Below are 17,611 nucleotides of genomic sequence, written 5' to 3' on the forward strand. Positions count from 1 at the left end.
GGAAGGGAAGGAAGGAGGAGACCGAGTCGGTGCAAGGGAGCTGCGGCGGAGCTGAGAGGCGGGTCCTTTCGGGAGCGGCCACCGCGGTTCCGGGACGCGGCCCCGGGGCAGCCCGCCCACCGCGCGTAAGGTGTTCTCCAGGTAGCGCAGCACCCAGAGGGCGCCCTCGCCCGGCCGGCGCTCGGCAAGCGACAGCTTGCGGCTCCCCCAGCGCGGCGCCCTTGAGCCGCCGGGCTGCGCAGGTTGGCCGCCGACTGGTCCGCCCGCCAAGAGGAGGAAGCTCTATCCCTTCCCGCTCGCCGCGGCCGGCGTCCCCACCCCGTGGACTCTCCACCCTGCAGCGGGCGAGCGGCGTGGCCACGGAGGCGCCGAGGAGGGGCGAGCCGCCGCCGGGCAGCGGCGTGGCCCCGGGGGACCGGGCGCCCGAGCGGAGGCGGCGGCGGGGCGGCGAAGGCGCGGCGCGCGATGGCAGCTGCCTAGCCCGGCGCGCTCGGAGCAGCCCGGAGCTGTGGCTGGCCAGACGGTGCGTCAGGACTGGAGACCCCGGGGTCGCCGCCGTGGCAGCTCGGCAGGTAGAGATGGGCACCGAAGCCGGCGAGGGCATCACTTTCTCCGTGCCGCCCATTTTGTCCGCGGGTTTCTGCCCCATCCCGGAGGGCGGCAGCTGCCGGAGGGGAGGAGGAGCGGCGACGGCGGCGGAGGGCGAGCCGAGCCTGCAGCCCTTGCTTATGCCGCCGCCGCCACCACCGCCGGGCAGTTTCTGGAACGTGGAGAGCGCGGCGGCTCCTGGCACCAGCTGCCCTACCACCGCCCCCGGGAGCAGCGCCACCCGAGGCCGGGGCAACTCTGGCAGCGGGGGCGGCCGGCGTACCACCGTGGCGTATGTGATCAACGAGGCGAGCCAGGGGCAGCTGGTGGTGGCGGAGAGCGAGGCCCTGCAGAGCCTGCGGGAGGCGTGCGAGGCGGTGGGCGCCACCCTGGAGACCCTGCATTTCGGGAAGCTGGACTTTGGGGAAACCACCGTGCTGGACCGTTTTTACAACGCTGGTGAGTGGCAGCTCCTTGCGGTGCCCACCGGGTTTCCCCTGGCTGTCTTCGTGGGGGTGGGGCTGGGAGAATATTTTGTTTTGTTTTGTTTTTCGTGGGCGGGAAGCAAGCTTCCTATTTACATCACGCCCCACCTTGGGAGCGGCGAGAGGGGTTGCAGGACTGTTCAGGCCGGCTGCTCCTAGCAGAGGGTGTGCTGGTGCAAGAGGCTGTATTTGGGCAGGAGGTCCGCTGATTTATTCGCTATCCGGCAGTGAAGCCCCTGAGTCTAAGTGCAAGGCTCAAACACCCCCCCCCCCCCCATTGCGAATAACTTCTTCAGTCACTTCTCTTCAGTTAGTGAGTGTATAGTTAGGGTTTCCTTTTGCACACACCTGTGGCCCTCTGAGGTGATGTTCTGTTCGCCGTGCAGTCTTGGGAGTACAGAAACGCCAGCATGCGGCAGGGTTTCCTTTGAGCTTTCAAAGCGTAGCGTGACCTTCCCCAACTCATTTCACCTTGGAGTTTTGGTGGCTTCAGTTTCCCGTCCTCGTTACCACTTTAAACTGTCAAATAACTACATGTTAGAGTAAAAGTACTGTGAAAACACACCAAATGTGTGTGATCTTTGTTAGAGTCTTGCCAAAAGAACCAGTTTTTTTTTTATTACCTCAGATACTGTGGTGGGTGGAAGAGTTTATAGTTTAACATCATTTAAAGAGTTCCTATGCAATTTTAATGACCGATTCGGTTGGCCATTAAAGTGATTGCTAAAGTAATCCACATGGGGAGGGATGGCTCCCCATTTAGTCCATTTCAGATTTCAAAACTGTTAGAGAGTCCTAATGACTGAACCAATTAGCTGTCTGTTAGCAAATGTTGGGAATGGTAGCGTGCTACTGAGATCCAATGGGATCAAGTAAACAGACGTGTTAATTTTTATAATTGTGGTGGGAAACCTGGTTCCATTCTTCAAATACAGTAAGCTTCTTAACATTTGTGATCACGGGTTTTATATTTCAATCTAATTCTCTTACAGCCTCTTCAAAAACACCTGAAGTAGGCTTATGTCTGCTTTGGAATTCAGCCAGAGCTGAATATTTTAAGAACAAGAAGAACTTCATGTTAAGGAAGCCAGACTAAATAAACTAAGACTCTCTGGTTTGGGTATTTTTTTTTTTAAACAGTCTGGGTCTTCATAACTGAACATGAATATAAAATATTATAGCTTGGTTCTTGGGGTGGCTAGCTATAAAAGTTAAATAAACATAGCTTTTCTAAAAATTATAGCACTCTTATTTTTGGATTATAATTTGGAAGAATCTTCAAAGAACCAAATGATAGGAGAGGGGGAAAAAGCCAAATTAAAACTTGAGCTTATTTTTATTGCAATGATAGAGTGGGCTTATTTTTCCTAGGAGCCCCGGGAAAAAAAAAAAAACTTAAACCCTTAGCTAATATGAAGGAAAGTTTCCTAACAAGGCTGTCCTCTGTTACTCTCCAAATACCATCGCTGGGAAAGGGAGAAGCGTTAGAGGCGAGCAGACATTTGAACTCTATCTCACTTAGCCCTGGGACCAGGCCTAGGGCAAGAGTAATATTTACTTATTAGATGAGACTGGCCCTGGGATTCGTAGGCAGTAACTGTCCAGTGCACAGGGCTGATATTAAAAAGATCGCAGGGGCCTTGACTGCCTTTGGGCAGGGTGTCTTTGCTTTTAGAATCAGGGGAAGTACTCTGATTTCAGATCCCAGGATCAAGAGCGGGCAAAGATCTTCAGAGACACTGAGGTGCAGTGGAGGAACAGTGGAGAGGATGTGCTCTTGGGGACTCCCCCATTGGTGGCCATCCTCCCAACCCACTGGATCTTTCAACATATTAAGGCCCGAGTCTAATCTCTGCCCAGCTAGAAGAGATCTTATTCAGCGTGATGCTGTGATGGAATGAAGATGGTGCCAGTTCTCCCCAACCTTTCGTCTTTCTAAACTGAAGGCATTGACTGGGCTTTTGGTAGTAGGCCTACTTGGGTTCTCCCCTGTTGTCTTAGAGAGAGATCGCTCTCCTTCCGCCAACTGCTAGTCAACTGTTGATCAACAGCTTGTCAACTGTTTTGTTTTGTTTCCCGTCAGAGGCCAGATAGCTGAGTATCCGAGACTCTGAAGTCTTTCAGGTTTTTGTCACAGGTTTCCAACTCTGCTGTGAGAACTGCTGCAAACATTCTCTAAAGAGATGATTGTACCGTTGATCGTTTGAGGTCAGTCCTGAGCTAGTTAGTGACTCAAAGGCCACACCGAGCCACACAATGGGACCTCTTTTTCGGAAACAAAAACGGAATCAAGCAAGCAAGAGAGTGTGACCGTAGATAATAAAACTACGGGTAAACGGTGTTCACCTGAAGGTTGGCTAGGCGAATTAGCGGCAGGTCCCTGGGCCTGGCTCTTTCTCTACTTTCTTACCTCACCTGGATTGAATCCCTGTGATACAGTTGGAAGGGCATGGCCCCTCCTGGTGGAGCTGAGTGTTTGCCCAGTTCTGCTCTGGGTCATATTCTCGTGAGAATAGCTTTTTTTTTTTTTTTTTTTTTTGCCTTTCAGTAGAGCTTCTTTATCTGAGAAGTTCACCAGGGCAGAAGTGGAGGGAGAGCAGCATCACGTGTCTGAGGTTGCCCCTGAATCCTGTATGGATTTGTGAAAAGTGAGAAAGCGTGGATACCGTAACAAGATTTTGGGGTCTGTCTCCTGGTTCAGTCTCTTCTGCAATACCGAGTGACTCAATTCATACTTTTAGAGGAGTAGATGATGGCTGGAGCGGTCTGTTCTTTAAAAATGTCAGCGTTATTACTACAAATGACTCAGTGTACTTCATGGAGAATCTTAAGTGCTCCTTTAGGGCCTGTCCTCGGTCCCGAGGAGGTCAGAGTGGGGAGGAAGGGTGGGAACCTGTGACTCGACTGTCACAGAGCCTGTGAGGGTCCCCCGCAGAAGCCAGAGATTTCTAGCACTCAGGGTAGCCTTTTAAAGGTGACCAGAGAAGCCAGATGGGAGAGTAAGCAAGAACAGCCCAATCTGGGGCTTGTTGAGTTATTTCTTCTCCAGTGCTAGGAATCCCACCCCGATGCCTTGTGCGCGCCAGACAGGAGCTCTGCCCCTGGCTGCAGCCCAGAGCCATGAAAGCCATGAAAGGAAGATCAGAGCCCAAGTGGTCCAGCTTAGAGCGAACGACAGAATGAAGAGTGCTGGTATTGTGAGAACGTCTGCTACTCTGTGTACCGGTGTCTTCTGGAGAACACATCGGAGTCAAAGTGTTCCCTGAATTAGGACTTCATTATTATTTACCTTGGCTTGTCTTTTGACGATGTGTGCTGCTTTCCTATTCTGTCAGGTAGAGCTGATTCATGCTTAGTTGATGCCGGTATGAGAAATATTTATGCATCTTAAAGATGCTTACGGCTTTACACATAAGAGAGTGTCACTCAGAGGCGGCAGATAGCCAGCCAAACCACGCACCTGCCCCAAGCCCCACGCATGGTAGGCAGTGACAGTCTGCAAAGGCCACAGGTGCTTTCTGATGGTGTAAGGTACTGCCTCTGTGGGGTTAATGCAGTGGAGCATGACCGTGGACGTCCACACCTCTAGCTTCTATCTCTCAGGTGCTGGGGTAGCACAGGGGATTGACGAGCACTCTTCCGACCGAGCGTCGTTCCCAGTTCTACTTAGTGGGCACTGGCTCTGTGTGCATTGCCGGAGCGGTCTCCGTTATCTCTGTACTTTGCCCCGTGAGAACGCCGGACCACAGTTCTGTGTATTCCTTCAGGTCAACGTGAGATTTTTTTTTTTTTTTTTGGTTCTTTTTTTTTTTTCGGAGCTGGGGACCGAACCCAGGGCCTTGCGCTTCCTAGGTAAGCGCTCTACCACTGAGCTAAGTCCCCAGCCCCTCAACGTGAGATTTTAAGGTGAGCTTCACATCTTTCCACAGAATCAGCTGTTACAGGTAGCCGCAGGTCCTGGAGGTCACCTGTAGGGAAGCCTCGGTAGCCCAAACATGTGGAACCCATTCACTACTTTGAGCATTCAGGAAATGTTTCCGATCCCCTTACACTGGGCTCTCGATACACTTTTCAGTGTACACCAGTACACTTGGCTGCGTCTTGGGCATTGGCGGGAGGAGCTTCTCTCAGCTTTCTCCCTAGCCTTGCCTTCTCATGGCCTGCTGGTGTAAGGCTTAGGGACCTCCCTTGGCTCAAAGCCACCTACCTTCCTCTCGGTGGGCACTGGGTTAGATGGACTGCCCACTTCCCCTTACCTTGCCACCAGTCATTATTGCATCTTTGGGGCCTTCCTCTTAGGCTGACTCACTGCAGATTACAATCTCTGACTCCGTCTTTCACGAGGCGGCGGCGGCAGTAGTGGGGAGCCGGAAGGAAGTGTGTGCTAGTTGAAGTTTTCATCCGTGGTGTTGTGCTTTCAATGGAGTGGAGTTTGTGCTGAGAGCAGCCCTTGTGTGGCTTAGCCAGGGGGGCGTCTGACGAGCCTCTGTTTTGCCTCATTTGCCTCTGCCCCACCTCCTTAGGACTTCCAGTGTTCTTAGGCAAAATAAAACATGATCCTTTCTTTACCTGTCTGCCCTAGACTGAGTCCTTGAAAGTCTTGCTGCTGCTGACTTCTGCATTTCTGCTTTCAAGTCCAGCTCGGACTCAGGCTGTAAGGATCGTCCTGTGCTTTGAGGAAGAGGATGGAGTGATGAAGTGTATATTCTTAATGCACTGGTCGTTCCCATGAACCAGTTTAAAAAAAAAAACAAAAGCAAAAGCAAAAATCCCAAAAAACTCAAGAGAACTGAAATGGAAATGTGTTTGCCAACACTCTATTTCTCTAATTAAGGATATTATAACATAAAGAAAGAAAGACTTAATATAATGTTCTTAAAAAGGAAAGATACTTTTAGACTAAAAGAATTAGATGGGAAGGGATGGGCAGGATGGCTCAGTGGGTAAAGCACAACGCTTTGCAAACACAGGGACCTGAGTTCAGATCCTCGGAATCCACAGGAAAGCTGAGTACGGCCAAGGGCGTCTGTTCTCCTAGTGTTGGAGACAAGAGGATCGCAGGGGCTTGCTGGCTAGCCAGTCTTGCTAGAACGGGCACGTTCAGGTTCAGTGAGGGACTCTGCAAAGGGAGAGCCCTGATGCTGACCTCTGTCCTCTGCACATATAAGCACAGGCAGACACACCATACACACGCTCAGATTTTTTTTAAGAGAGCACCCTCACAATTTAGGTAGGGACTGGGGAGCCATAGCTCCACCCTAGAACACTCACCTAGCATTTGCGAGAACCTGAGTTCCGTCTCCAGCACTGCAAACAGCAACGCTAACAACCACAGCAGAAGGAAGACAGTAATGAGAAAACGCCTTAAGTGTGCCCGAGCTGGCAGTCCTAACGGAGAGGTGGAGGCAGGGGAGCAGGAGTTCAAGGTCATGTTCGGTTATAGGGCAATTCTGAAATCAGCCTGGACTACATAAGACCGTGTCCAAGAGGGGACGGGGGGGGGGGGAAGCAAACAAAGCAGAATGAAGGATAGGTCTTTGCATATAGTAAATGTCTAGGAAGAGTATTATTCATTTCCCCATAAAACCACGGGTGAGTGAAAGCTTCATTCTGTCAATCAGCATCAGCAGTTAGCGTTCTCAGCCTCTGGTCTGAACTATCCCGTGGCCTCTGCTTTTCAGTCACTTACCTTAATTTTCGAGAGAGACAAGCCTCGGTGTGATTTTCAAAAAGAAGAAACTGGTAAGCTCATTGAAACCAAGCAACCTCTGTCTAGTTAGACTTTAAAAGGAGAGACAAGCCCACACATGTGCTTTCTTCATGGAGTGGCTGACCATTGGGTTAGCTGTTGCCGCCCCATCTAAACAGGGAGCCCAGTGCTGCCTCCCGCTTTCTTGGCTAATTGGCTAACAGAAACGAAGTATGATTTTCCTAAACAAAAATGTTATAGGAATCCTGCAAGAAAAAAATAAAAAAACTGTATGGGGGGGGGGAGAGGAATCTAAAAGGAAAAGTTCTCAGTATAAAAAAATAGATTCCTTTTTAGAGCTCCCATTTCTTACCCAAAATAGCTAAGCACAGATAGTCACGACTGATTTTGCTTCCTGTTCTTGTTGTTTCTTTCCTAAACATGGCTGCCTTGGCCTGTGTCCTCTGATAGGCAGAGAGCTGGTTCCCCCTCTAGGTGAGACCCATGTGTAAAGCATCGCACTGCTTTTTCTCACCAGAGGTCTTGGCTGGTGACAGTTTCCTGGGAGTTTGCCGACACATGTCAGTTCCTCTGTGGTAGCCACTGGGACTACCCTGCTTCCTGTTTCTCAGGCCTGGTTTGAGCCCTGTTTAGTTCTTGTTGGGGGCCCAGCTGGTTCATAGTTTCTTCGTGATGCAGTGGGAAATTGACAAGCATAGAGCCCAATCAATATGCAGGTCTTTCCACAGTAAGGTGCCAAACCTCTGTGCTTTCTTAGTGCTTCAGCTAGCCTGTCTCCTCAAACACCGCTCCAAACCAGCAGAACTACGGGTGACTTCTTTTTTGACCAGGAATTCTAAGTCTCTCTTTCTTTCCTTTCTTCCCCTTCTTTCCCACCCCTTCCATTTTTATATTAACTTAAAAAGAAAAAAAGCATAAAAGTCAAGAGACAAAGCCCAACCCTACAGTGTGGTGATTGTCTTAGGGGAGACGCAAGGCAGGCTCTTAAGACTCGGGGTGTCAGGACGCATCCCTTCCAAACAGATGTCTTCTCTTAAAGTGGGTAATCAATAATGAGGAAAGCCGCTGCCTTGGGTATGTGATCCACTCATTCAGAAAGTTGGACCCCTTTACACAGGGAGTCTGAAAATGTCTGTGACCACTCAGTGCTTGCCAGCACCCTTAGTTTCCTTCATACCTGTGAACTTCTTGCTCAGCAGACACTCGGGAGAGCCGCCCTACTGAGTATCAGGGAATACCTGTCCATCTGCTCACTGACCACAAACTATATGAAACCAAATATTTCCCAAGCCAGGAAGCCTTCCTCATTTAAAAATCTCCATTACAGCGGAGCCTGGGCGATGACTCAGTTTACGTAAGGTGCCTCCTGTGCAAACACGAGGGCCTGGCTGGGTTCAGATACTGAGAACCCACATTAAGGAAAGGACGAAAGGAAGGAAAGAAGGAAGGGAGGGAGGAAAAGGAAGGGAAGAGAAAGGCAGGGCAGGGCAGGGCAGAGCCAGGTGTGGTAGCTGACCCCTGTACCTCCAATGTCAGAGGGTGAATTCGTGGGACCAGATAGATCCCTCAAGCTTCTTGGCCAGCTGATGTAGCCAAACCATTAAACTTCAGGTTTAGTGAGAGACTCTATTTCAGAACTAGATCATGACAGAAGAAAGATACCCATCAGCCTTGGCCCTCCACGTGTATAACATCCTGTGTACCCTCCCCTATATGCTCACATAGCACACTGACATGCTGCTATTCCACAGCTTTGCTGTTTGAGAAGAGTCTCCCTTTGTGACCCTTCTCACCCTGGCAATCCTCCTGTCTCAGCTCAGTGTTGGAATTATTAGTATGCATCACTGTACCCAGCTCAAATGCCTCTTGATGTCATAGTCAAGCTTTCTAACTTGTTTATTGTGAAAAGTATAGATTAGAGCCAGGAGAGCCAGGAACCCAGAGAGCCAGGGCCAGGAGAGCCAGGAGCCTGGAGAGCCAGGGCCAGGAGAGCCATTCCTGTTTCCAGTGGCTGCTGCTTTCACCTCCACCTTGTCATTTCTGTGGTGATCAAGTAGGAATCAAATATCCCCAACTTTTAAATCGCATGGGCTGTTTCTCCACTGTCACGGTTGGTATGTGTGTGGCAAAGTACTGCAGGTATCCTCTGCAGTGACCAACATTTAAACCACAGGTCTGACATCTAGTCTATGATGGTAGCCACCGTGAGGGTGAGCCATGGCAGTGACACTTCACTCTGGTCTCTTGTTGCTAACACATTTCAGGGACGTCTTACTGACACCAGCTGACATTTTCTTTATCAGTGCCATCGAAGGAGACAAGTGCTGATTGCCAGTTGCTTGGCCGGTCTCATACTTTCCCAGGGAAATCTTGAGTCAGATTCTGAGTCGGGGAGTCAAAGGGCCCACAGATGGTGATAGCCCGAAGAAGCCTTTCTATTGGAAAGATGCACAGAGGCAGTCTCTGCTCACAGCCCGTTCCCACTTTTCCTGAGTCTGATTTGCTTACCCCTAATATGACATAACACCCAACACGATAGCACACGCCTGAAGTTCGGATAGACCGATTAATTGCCTGAGGTATTAGCTACACAAAGAACTTTGAAATAGAGGGCATAAGTCTTTGGGAATAAAAAGGTGTATGTGTCTGTTTCCATGGGAATGACTGATGTGGAAGAAGTCAAGAATTCCCTGTATTCCACACTCCTCCCTACCCAACTAGCTAGAAACAACAGTAACAGCAAAAGACAACCTTGGGGGGCTGGTGGTCTGTCTCAGTAGTAGAGCTCCATCGGCCATGGCGGGGCCCTGGGATTGGTCCCTAGCACCACCCAATAAACAAACAAATGAACAAAGGAAAAAACAACCTTAAAAATGTAACTCAGACCATTTCAGTAATAGAAAGAACATCGGAAAAGTTCACCAGACCTTCTGATATTCACGCAGCCTCTGCCTTGAAGATCATGGCTGTGAAACGTGGTCATTTCTCTTGGAGCCATTCTGGAGAAAACTAAAATTTCCTTTCTCCATTGTCAGTTTCCCTTCCAGGGAAAACCCTTTCTCCTTCGGGGAGTGCTATACTGCTCTATTGTGAACGAAGACTTTCAAACTCATAAAAGCCACAAACCTACATGTATGTCAACTATTTAGTTAACTCGTTTAAGATCACATGTATGCATGTGTGCACTCACCTGGGTGGAGAGGCCCCAGATCAGTCTCCAGATTTGTTCCTCAGGAGCTGCTCCTCGTCTTGTCTTGTCTTGTCTTGTCTTGTTTTTTCTTTTCTTTTCTTTTCTTCCTCTCCCTCTCCCTCTCCCTCTCTCTCTCTCTCTCTCTCTCTCTCTCTCTCTCTCTCTCTCTTTCTTTCTTTCTTAAGAAAGTCTCTCCTTGTACCTGGGTTTGCTGTTGGCTCTGCTGGCTGGGTCCTTCCTGTCTTTCTGTCTCCCTCTCTCCAATGCTGGGATTATAAACAGGGCCCACTATTGCTTTTGAGTGAGTGTGGGCATTGAACTCAGGTCCTCATGCTTGATTGGCAGACATTCTGCTGACTGAGCTGTCTTCCTAATTCTTGCTATTAATTAATTAATTAATCCATTTATTTATTTAATGATTACAAGGTTTTGCTGCGTTCCCCAAGTAAGTCTTCAAACTCCTAATCCTCTTGTCTCAGTCCCTCGAGTCACTACACCTGACCAACTAATTCATTATTTAATAGGAAAACCAAGTCTGTGTGGACATGACCAATGAGGAATTATGTCAGAAAAGCAGAGATGAATTTGGTAATAGATGAAACACTGGCTACTCCTGTGTAGGACAAGTCTGTAGGTATAAATGTTGGACTAATTTTTTTCCCCCATAAGATAGAAATCAATCTATACCAGAGATAATCATACATATTTCTTTAGAGAGGAGACATTGGCATTCTGTCAGGTGTGCACTTTACCCATTGACACTGCCCCATAGCCAAATCAATAGAGGGACAGTATAAGGAACGTTTACCTTTCAAACTGGGTAATTAACTCCCAGATGATATGCTATAAGGCCCAGCCCTGCAGTGAGAGGGCTCACTGCTCTCTCTTGCCCACAGCGTGTCTTTGACAGTTTCCTGGGCTGAAGGTTGGTTAGTCTCTGTGTCCCTGACTCGCAGGAGCTCTATGTGATATAAAGCAACCGTTGGCATCCGTCTGTCTGCCGGACGGATGCTACTGTCTGAAGCTGTTCTGCCCTGAAAAGGCTTTAGAACACCATGTTGTCAAAAGGCTCCGCCTCCTAATGGCTGGAACCATGGTACCATTTGAGTAGCAAGGTGTCAGTCCCCAAGGCTTTAATGAGATACTGAGAGGTATCTCTGTGGCCAGAAAGCCACTAAGAGTATGTCAGGCCGATGCCTGAACCCACCTTCATTATTATGCTGTTGATAACCAATGGCTGTTGTAGAACGCGTTTTATCTCAATTAAGGGGCTTCTACTACTCCTTTGGTGTATTCAGTTACCGAAAAAAAGTATACACATGACCTTTAATTTATAATATGCCCTTATCAGCGCTAGAGCTGGGGAGATACCCATCGTCTATGTTATTATGTCTTTTTCCCTGCCAGTCACCCCACTGTGTGATCTGTCATGCTATGTCTAGGATGCTCTTCACCCCAGTTGACCATCCCTCATGGTCATTACTTTGAGATTTTTACCCCATATCTTCTCTCCATCTTCCTTTCCTCTCCTCAGACCCCAAACCTATGTCTCTTCTGCCCAGCTATTGGCTGTCAGCATCTTTATTTAACCAATAGTTTTTGATTAAGGAGCAAGGTCACATCGTACCTCGTGTATCCTCTCATTCCTGGGAGCAACCAGACCTTGGGGGCCAGTATCTATCATTACAATACACATCAGAAGATCAAACTTCGACACATGGCCTTGGTATTGTACACAGCTTCAGATAAACTTCTTTTGCAGATTGAAAATAAACATTTTCAAAATGTAAAGTTCTGCATTGCCAAAAACATGACTTTGGCTTTAAGGTTTCAGGCAAGTCATACCCAAATAAACAATACGACTGTTGCGTTCTGGGTACTGTGCCAGGAGCACTACACGTGTGATCTTACCCAATTTTTTAAAAAAAAAGCTCTGGGAGGCAGAGAGCGCCAGTTGAACACCAAGTTACTGAATGGCTGGCCAGAATGAGAACAGCAAACAAATAAAATTCCTTTTACAGAATAGAAGGTAAATACGGATTGGTGAGATCATTAGGAGTCACAGCTCGGTTATGATTCATGCATAGAAGTAAGACAGAGGCCCGGCGGGACGGCTTAGCAGGTGAAGGCACTTGCTTGCACAAACCTTATGACCCCGAGTTCAATCCTTGGAACCTGTAGAGAGGGGAAAGGAGAGAACCATTCCTACAGAATGGTCCTCTGACCTTCACACATGGACCCTGTCACGTGGTCAACCAAACACGACACACACACACACACACACACACACACACACACACACACACACACACACACACAACGTTTTTTTAATGAGGTAGAAACACGCACTTCTCTGAGGGCTCTCCACAACACTGTACTTGACGATAACCAGATAACTTCTCTGGTAGCTTGCATAGCAATTTCCAGTACTACTAGCCGGCAAGTATGAAACTTCCAGGGCCCCACCAGCACGGTTTGCTGTTTTCTGACCCAAGTCAATGTGTGTGTTCACCAATGGAATTCTGGAGGAAAACCAAGAGGGCTGGCCATAGCTTACACAGTTTGGGGGGAGGGGCGTCTCTGGGATAACTTTACGGATATATTCGCTGGTGACATTTGTAGTCGTTTGGGGGTCACAGGTATAGAGTAAACATGTGTTGATCTCACTATGACACAGTCAAGGTTTGGAAGAATTTGTCTTGGGAAGCTAGTTTTGGTTGATCCGGTGGGAATTTCAGTCTTCAGTTCTGGACAGTAGAATTTCAGGTTTTTCTGAGGCATACTTAGTGTTTACTGTTAAGCTACAGTAGAGTGGGAAAAACGCTTATGGCTCATCTGCCTGTGTAGGGAGCCTGGCTCACAGACATTACATTTCTCAATGTGGGCGGGTGTGGGTAAAGCAGGGCAGCAGTACAAGTCACTTGGTGTGACCCAGTGGTGTGCTTGTCCGAGAGCTATGGCAGAACAGTTGGCTAATCTCTTTTTGCCAAGCAAAGCTATCCATATTTTCTGTGCTTAAAGTATACTTGGCTGTCGGTAAATCTGAAATAAAATCTGAAAGGAACGGCTAGCCTAAGTTCCTAGCAGACTTCTAGATCCTTCTTGGTCTTTTTCTCAACTTGTGGGTCATGACCCCTTTGGGGGTCAAAGGACCCTTTCACAGGGGTTACCTATGACCATCTGAAAACACAAATATTTACATTGCGAATCATCACAATCGTGAAAATACAGATCTGAAGAAGCAATGGAAATAATTTCTCGTCGGGAGTCCCCACAGCATGAGGAACTGTATTAAAGGGTCACAGCATTAGGAAGGTTGAGAATCATTGTCTTATAAGTTTACCAATGTAGAAAATTCATTTAACCAGAACATATGACGTACGTGTGTGTGTGTGTGTGTGTGTGTGTGTGTGTGTGTGTGTGGTGTATGTGTGTGTGTGTTACCCAAGGACTGACCCTTCTATATTTATCATAATGTCATTCAGCAGATCTCTTTTTATTGCCTCTGAAGTCTGATATTATGGGTTGTCAGCATTGTGAAGACTTCACACAGACACTTAGGCTTTTGACTTTATTACCGTCAATCGATAGGAAATTCATGTTAATACCTACCAGTCCATTTAGCATATACTGAAGTGAGTAGCACATCTTGCTTGTATTGAATCAAAAATTTAAATTTAATTTATTATTATTATTATTATTATTATTATTATTATTAGTGGGAGAGGAGGAGGGAGGGAGGTTGGGAAAAACCTATGTCATGGTACACGTGTGGAGGTCAAAGGACAACTGCCTGGAGCTGCTTCTCTGTGTCTACCTTCGCATGAGTTACTGGGATTGAACTCAGCAGCCCAGGCTTGAGTACTCAGGGGCTAAGATTCTTTTCTTGCTTCTCCATCATTCAAGTCCCTCAGACCAACTTTTTTTTTTTTTTTCTTTTTTTTTCGGAGCTGGGGACCGAACCCAGGGCCTTGTGCTCGCTAGGCAAGCGCTCTACCGCTGAGCTAAATCCCCAACCCCCCAACTTTTTAAATGACAGAAATTCAGACTAAATCATGAGCATCACCATACACGCATAGTTTATTAATTTTTTAAACATTCTTTTGGAGAAACAAATTAGATGCAATTAAGAAGGGAAATTGCATTTAAAAGCTGACAAAAGGTTAACAGTTTTCAGTGTTCATTAATGGCACAGCTAGAGATGGGCTGACATGAATCTCTTTAGAAGTTTAGGCTGGGGCTCGGGAGATGGCTCAGCGGTTAAGAGCACTGACTGCTCTTTCAGAGGTCCTGAGTTCAATTCCCAGCAACCACATGGTGTCTCACAACCATCTGTAATGGGATCTGATGCCCTCTTCTGGTGTGTCTGAAGACAGCTACAAGCGTACTTATATATAATAAATAAATCTTAAGAACAAAAAAGAAGTTCAGGCTGATTCCTTCTGTAACATTATGGTTAGGCACCAGAAGCCAGGCAAGCAGCAGACCAATTAGTAGGTATCTCAGGCCTGCTGTAAAACCTGCATGGAGTATTATTTGTAACTGCTATGGCCCGGGGCTCATGGGTACGCATGGCCCCTTTTAGAAGGTGAGGCCTTGACGGAAGAGTCACCTTCCTCCTGCTTGCCTGCAATACTGTGTCACATATTCTCTTTTTTTATTGGATATTTTAAAATTGACATTCCAATGTTATTCCCTTTCCGGGTTTCCTGTCCATAAACCCCCTATCCCATCCTCCTTCCCCTTCTTCTATAAGGGTGATCCCCCTCTCGCCTCCTAACCCTTCCCGCCTCCAGCCTTGACATTCCCCTACTGGGGTGGGGGGGGTGGGGGGGTGAGGGTGTGAGGTGGTAGGGGTGGGGGATGGGGAGGTGAGGAGGTGGGAGGGTGGGGGGTATGGGGTGGGCGGTGAGGAGGTGGGAGGGTGTGAGGGGGTGGGGGATGAGGGGGTGGTTCAGCCTTGGCAGGTAAGTCGCATATTCTCATCCCGACATACACCGCAGTAACAGTAACAAAGTAACAGAGAGCGGACCCACCACCTCCACCCAGTTTCCAAGTCTTCCAGAGCTCTGCATAGTGAAGCCTTTTGTTATCGAGTTCTGTTCATCTTGTTAACTAAGTAGCGAACATTCTTCTTGATGGTTACCCTCCGGTATTCCAGAATTGGCCCCTGTCATTACTTAGCTTCAGGGTTCATGGCTCAGCCTGGTTTCGAATCCTCCTGCTTCATCCTTCCAAGCGTGGGGATTCTAGGGACGCCCTACTGCACTTGGCTGTAGAAGCTTGGAGAGGTCCCAGGGGACGGGAAGTTGTTTGCACTTAAAAGCTACCACTGTGTCGAGACATTGCTTGGGAACATGGAGGCCTACGTGTACTGCGCTACTACTTCATGGGCAGCACTCCTTCATTTTCCCAGAGTATGGCTATTCTGACCATGTCTTTGTTTTCCCCTAAAAAAATGCCACTCGGCTCGCTGGGGTTAGTTGGCAAGGCAGACACAATCCTCTCTTTTCTGTTTATAAACCCAGTGCTCTTTGGATTGCTCTTGGTCTGTTTGTCAGATAATTAGGCATGAGTTGTCCAAAGAGAGTTCTGGGCCGGAGGATAAGCCACATTGCATTTGAGGAGATTTTCCAAGAACGTAACAGAAGATTTGGCTTAAGCGATAACTTAAGACTCTTAGGCCTCAGGTGCGTTCAGCCTTCAGTTACCTGAGCTAAACGTGGGGAGGTTAACTGGAGACTCGGGCTAAGGTAGAAGCTCCTGGGGCCCTCATCTTTTTCTTATGAGACTTTCCTTCTCAGCACTTGCGACTTCCCAGTTACCCACAGAAGAGCCTCCGAGCCAGCTTTTGAGCTACAGGATAATATCTGGTGTGCGGTCACAGGGGAAATTCCTCCTGAATCCAGCAGATCACCAAGCTGTCTGTGAATGCGACCTCAGCATCCACTTCCACATAAGTTAAGAATAATCACAGAACTCTTCATCATTCTGTGACTGTTCTCTGAGAGTCGTGCAGTTTTTAAGCTGCTTGTGTCAGTTAGCAGCCATTGCTCCCTTGAAACCCTTTCTTTTTTTGCTAGGCAAGCGCTCTACCACTGAGCTAAATCCCCAACCCTGAAACCCTTTCTTTCTTAAGGACGCTAAATGAATCTGATTTGCCTTCGGGATTCAGTGTGCAAAGCAGCCTTGATTTGTTCTGAGACATTAAGAATCGCTGCTTAACAGAGTATGGTGACACAGGTCAGCGATCCCAGCACTTGGGAAGTGGAGGCAGAGAGTTCAAACCCAACCTGGGCTACAGGAGACTGTCTTAAAAAGCAAAGCAAGGGGTGGAGGAGATGGCTTAGCAGGGGAAAGTACCTGCTGTGTGTGCTGATGCCCTGGGTTCGGTCCCGGGACTTTTAATCGGTACACTGGAGGATTATTTAAAATGATTTGAGAGAGGAAACGGTGGCAGAGGATTCTGGGACAGGAATTAAGACTTCAGATAGGAGGGGACATTTGTGCCTTGCTTCACATTCGGGGGTGGGGGGTAGCTGTTCCAGGGTATATGGAATGGCCCCGCTGCTTTTTGGCTAGTTCAAAACTGAACAGAACTGTCCACACCGTAAGCTTCAAAGGGTAAGTGAGAGACACCCTGGTTCCCTGGTTCCCACAGTCCTCAAGGCACATGCCAGTGACCTAAAAACATCCCGCTCAGGCCCCGCCTCTTTAAGGCTCTACACTCACTTCCCAGGAGCACCCTGGACCTTAGCTTTAGCAGCAGGGCATCTCTATGGAGACAGTCACGATCAAACTAAAGCACTGGGCTAATAGATGACTTTTTCTTTTTACATCTATGTAATTTTTTTAAATTTTATTTTTCTTGGATATTTTATGTATTTACATTTCAGATGTTATCCCCTTTCTCCCCTCTCCCATACCCCTTTCCCCCTTCCCTTGCTTCTGTGAAGATGCTCTCACTCCTACCCATCCACTCCCACCTCAACGCCCTGGCATTCACCTACATTAGGGAAAATGACCCTTCATAGGACCAAGGGCTTTTCCTCCTAGTGGTGCTGGACCATGCCATCCTTTGCTACATAAGCAGCTGGAGCCATGGGTCCCTCCATGTGTACTCTTTGGTTGGTGGTTTAGTCCCTGGGAGCTCTGGGGGGGTCTGGTTGTTTGATATTGTTGTTCTTCCTATGGGGTTGTAAACCCCTTCAGCTCCTTCAGTCCTTTATGTCCTCCACTGGGGTTCCCTTGTTCAGTCCTATGGTTAGCTGCAAGCATCCTCATCTGTATTAGTAGGACTCTGGCAGAATCTCTCAAACTCTAATATTATGCAATTTTTGTTACATAGTATTTAGTGGGTTTGTGTCTGTGTGTGTGTGTGTCTGTGTGTGTGTATGTGTGTGTATCTATGTGCCTGTGTCTGTGTGTCTGATAGTCTCTGTGTCTCTGTGTGTGTTTGGCAGCAAAGTGCCTTTACCTGCTCAGCCATCATCTTACCAGCCCAAGTTGGATGTTTAAAAGAAATAGCCGGAATTGAAGGTTACAGAATTTTAAGTAACTTAGGTCAGAGAAATTTCCAGAAAGGGAGCAATGTTAGACATCAGGTAGAGGGGACAGAGTGGCGATGGTGATTAGGCC

General features: G+C 48.0%; 1 protein-coding gene across 2 annotated transcripts in view; it reads left to right on the top strand.

The window, feature by feature from the left end:
• Position 1: 1 nt before the first annotated feature.
• The window catches only part of Map3k5 (mitogen-activated protein kinase kinase kinase 5), a 218,513-nt gene continuing 200,903 nt past the window's right edge, over positions 2 to 17,611 (top strand). The window contains exon 1 of one of the 2 annotated variants that reach the window (XM_039084822.2): positions 2 to 1,047. In XM_039084822.2, coding sequence (XP_038940750.1) covers positions 579 to 1,047 — 469 coding nt within the window. In that variant the 5' untranslated portion in view covers positions 2 to 578. The remainder of the gene's footprint in view (positions 1,048 to 17,611) is intronic. The other variant, NM_001277694.1, reaches the window with a different exon arrangement.

Source organism: Rattus norvegicus, chromosome 1 (genome assembly GCF_036323735.1).
Source record: "Rattus norvegicus strain BN/NHsdMcwi chromosome 1, GRCr8, whole genome shotgun sequence".
NCBI classification, from domain to species: Eukaryota; Metazoa; Chordata; class Mammalia; order Rodentia; family Muridae; genus Rattus; species Rattus norvegicus.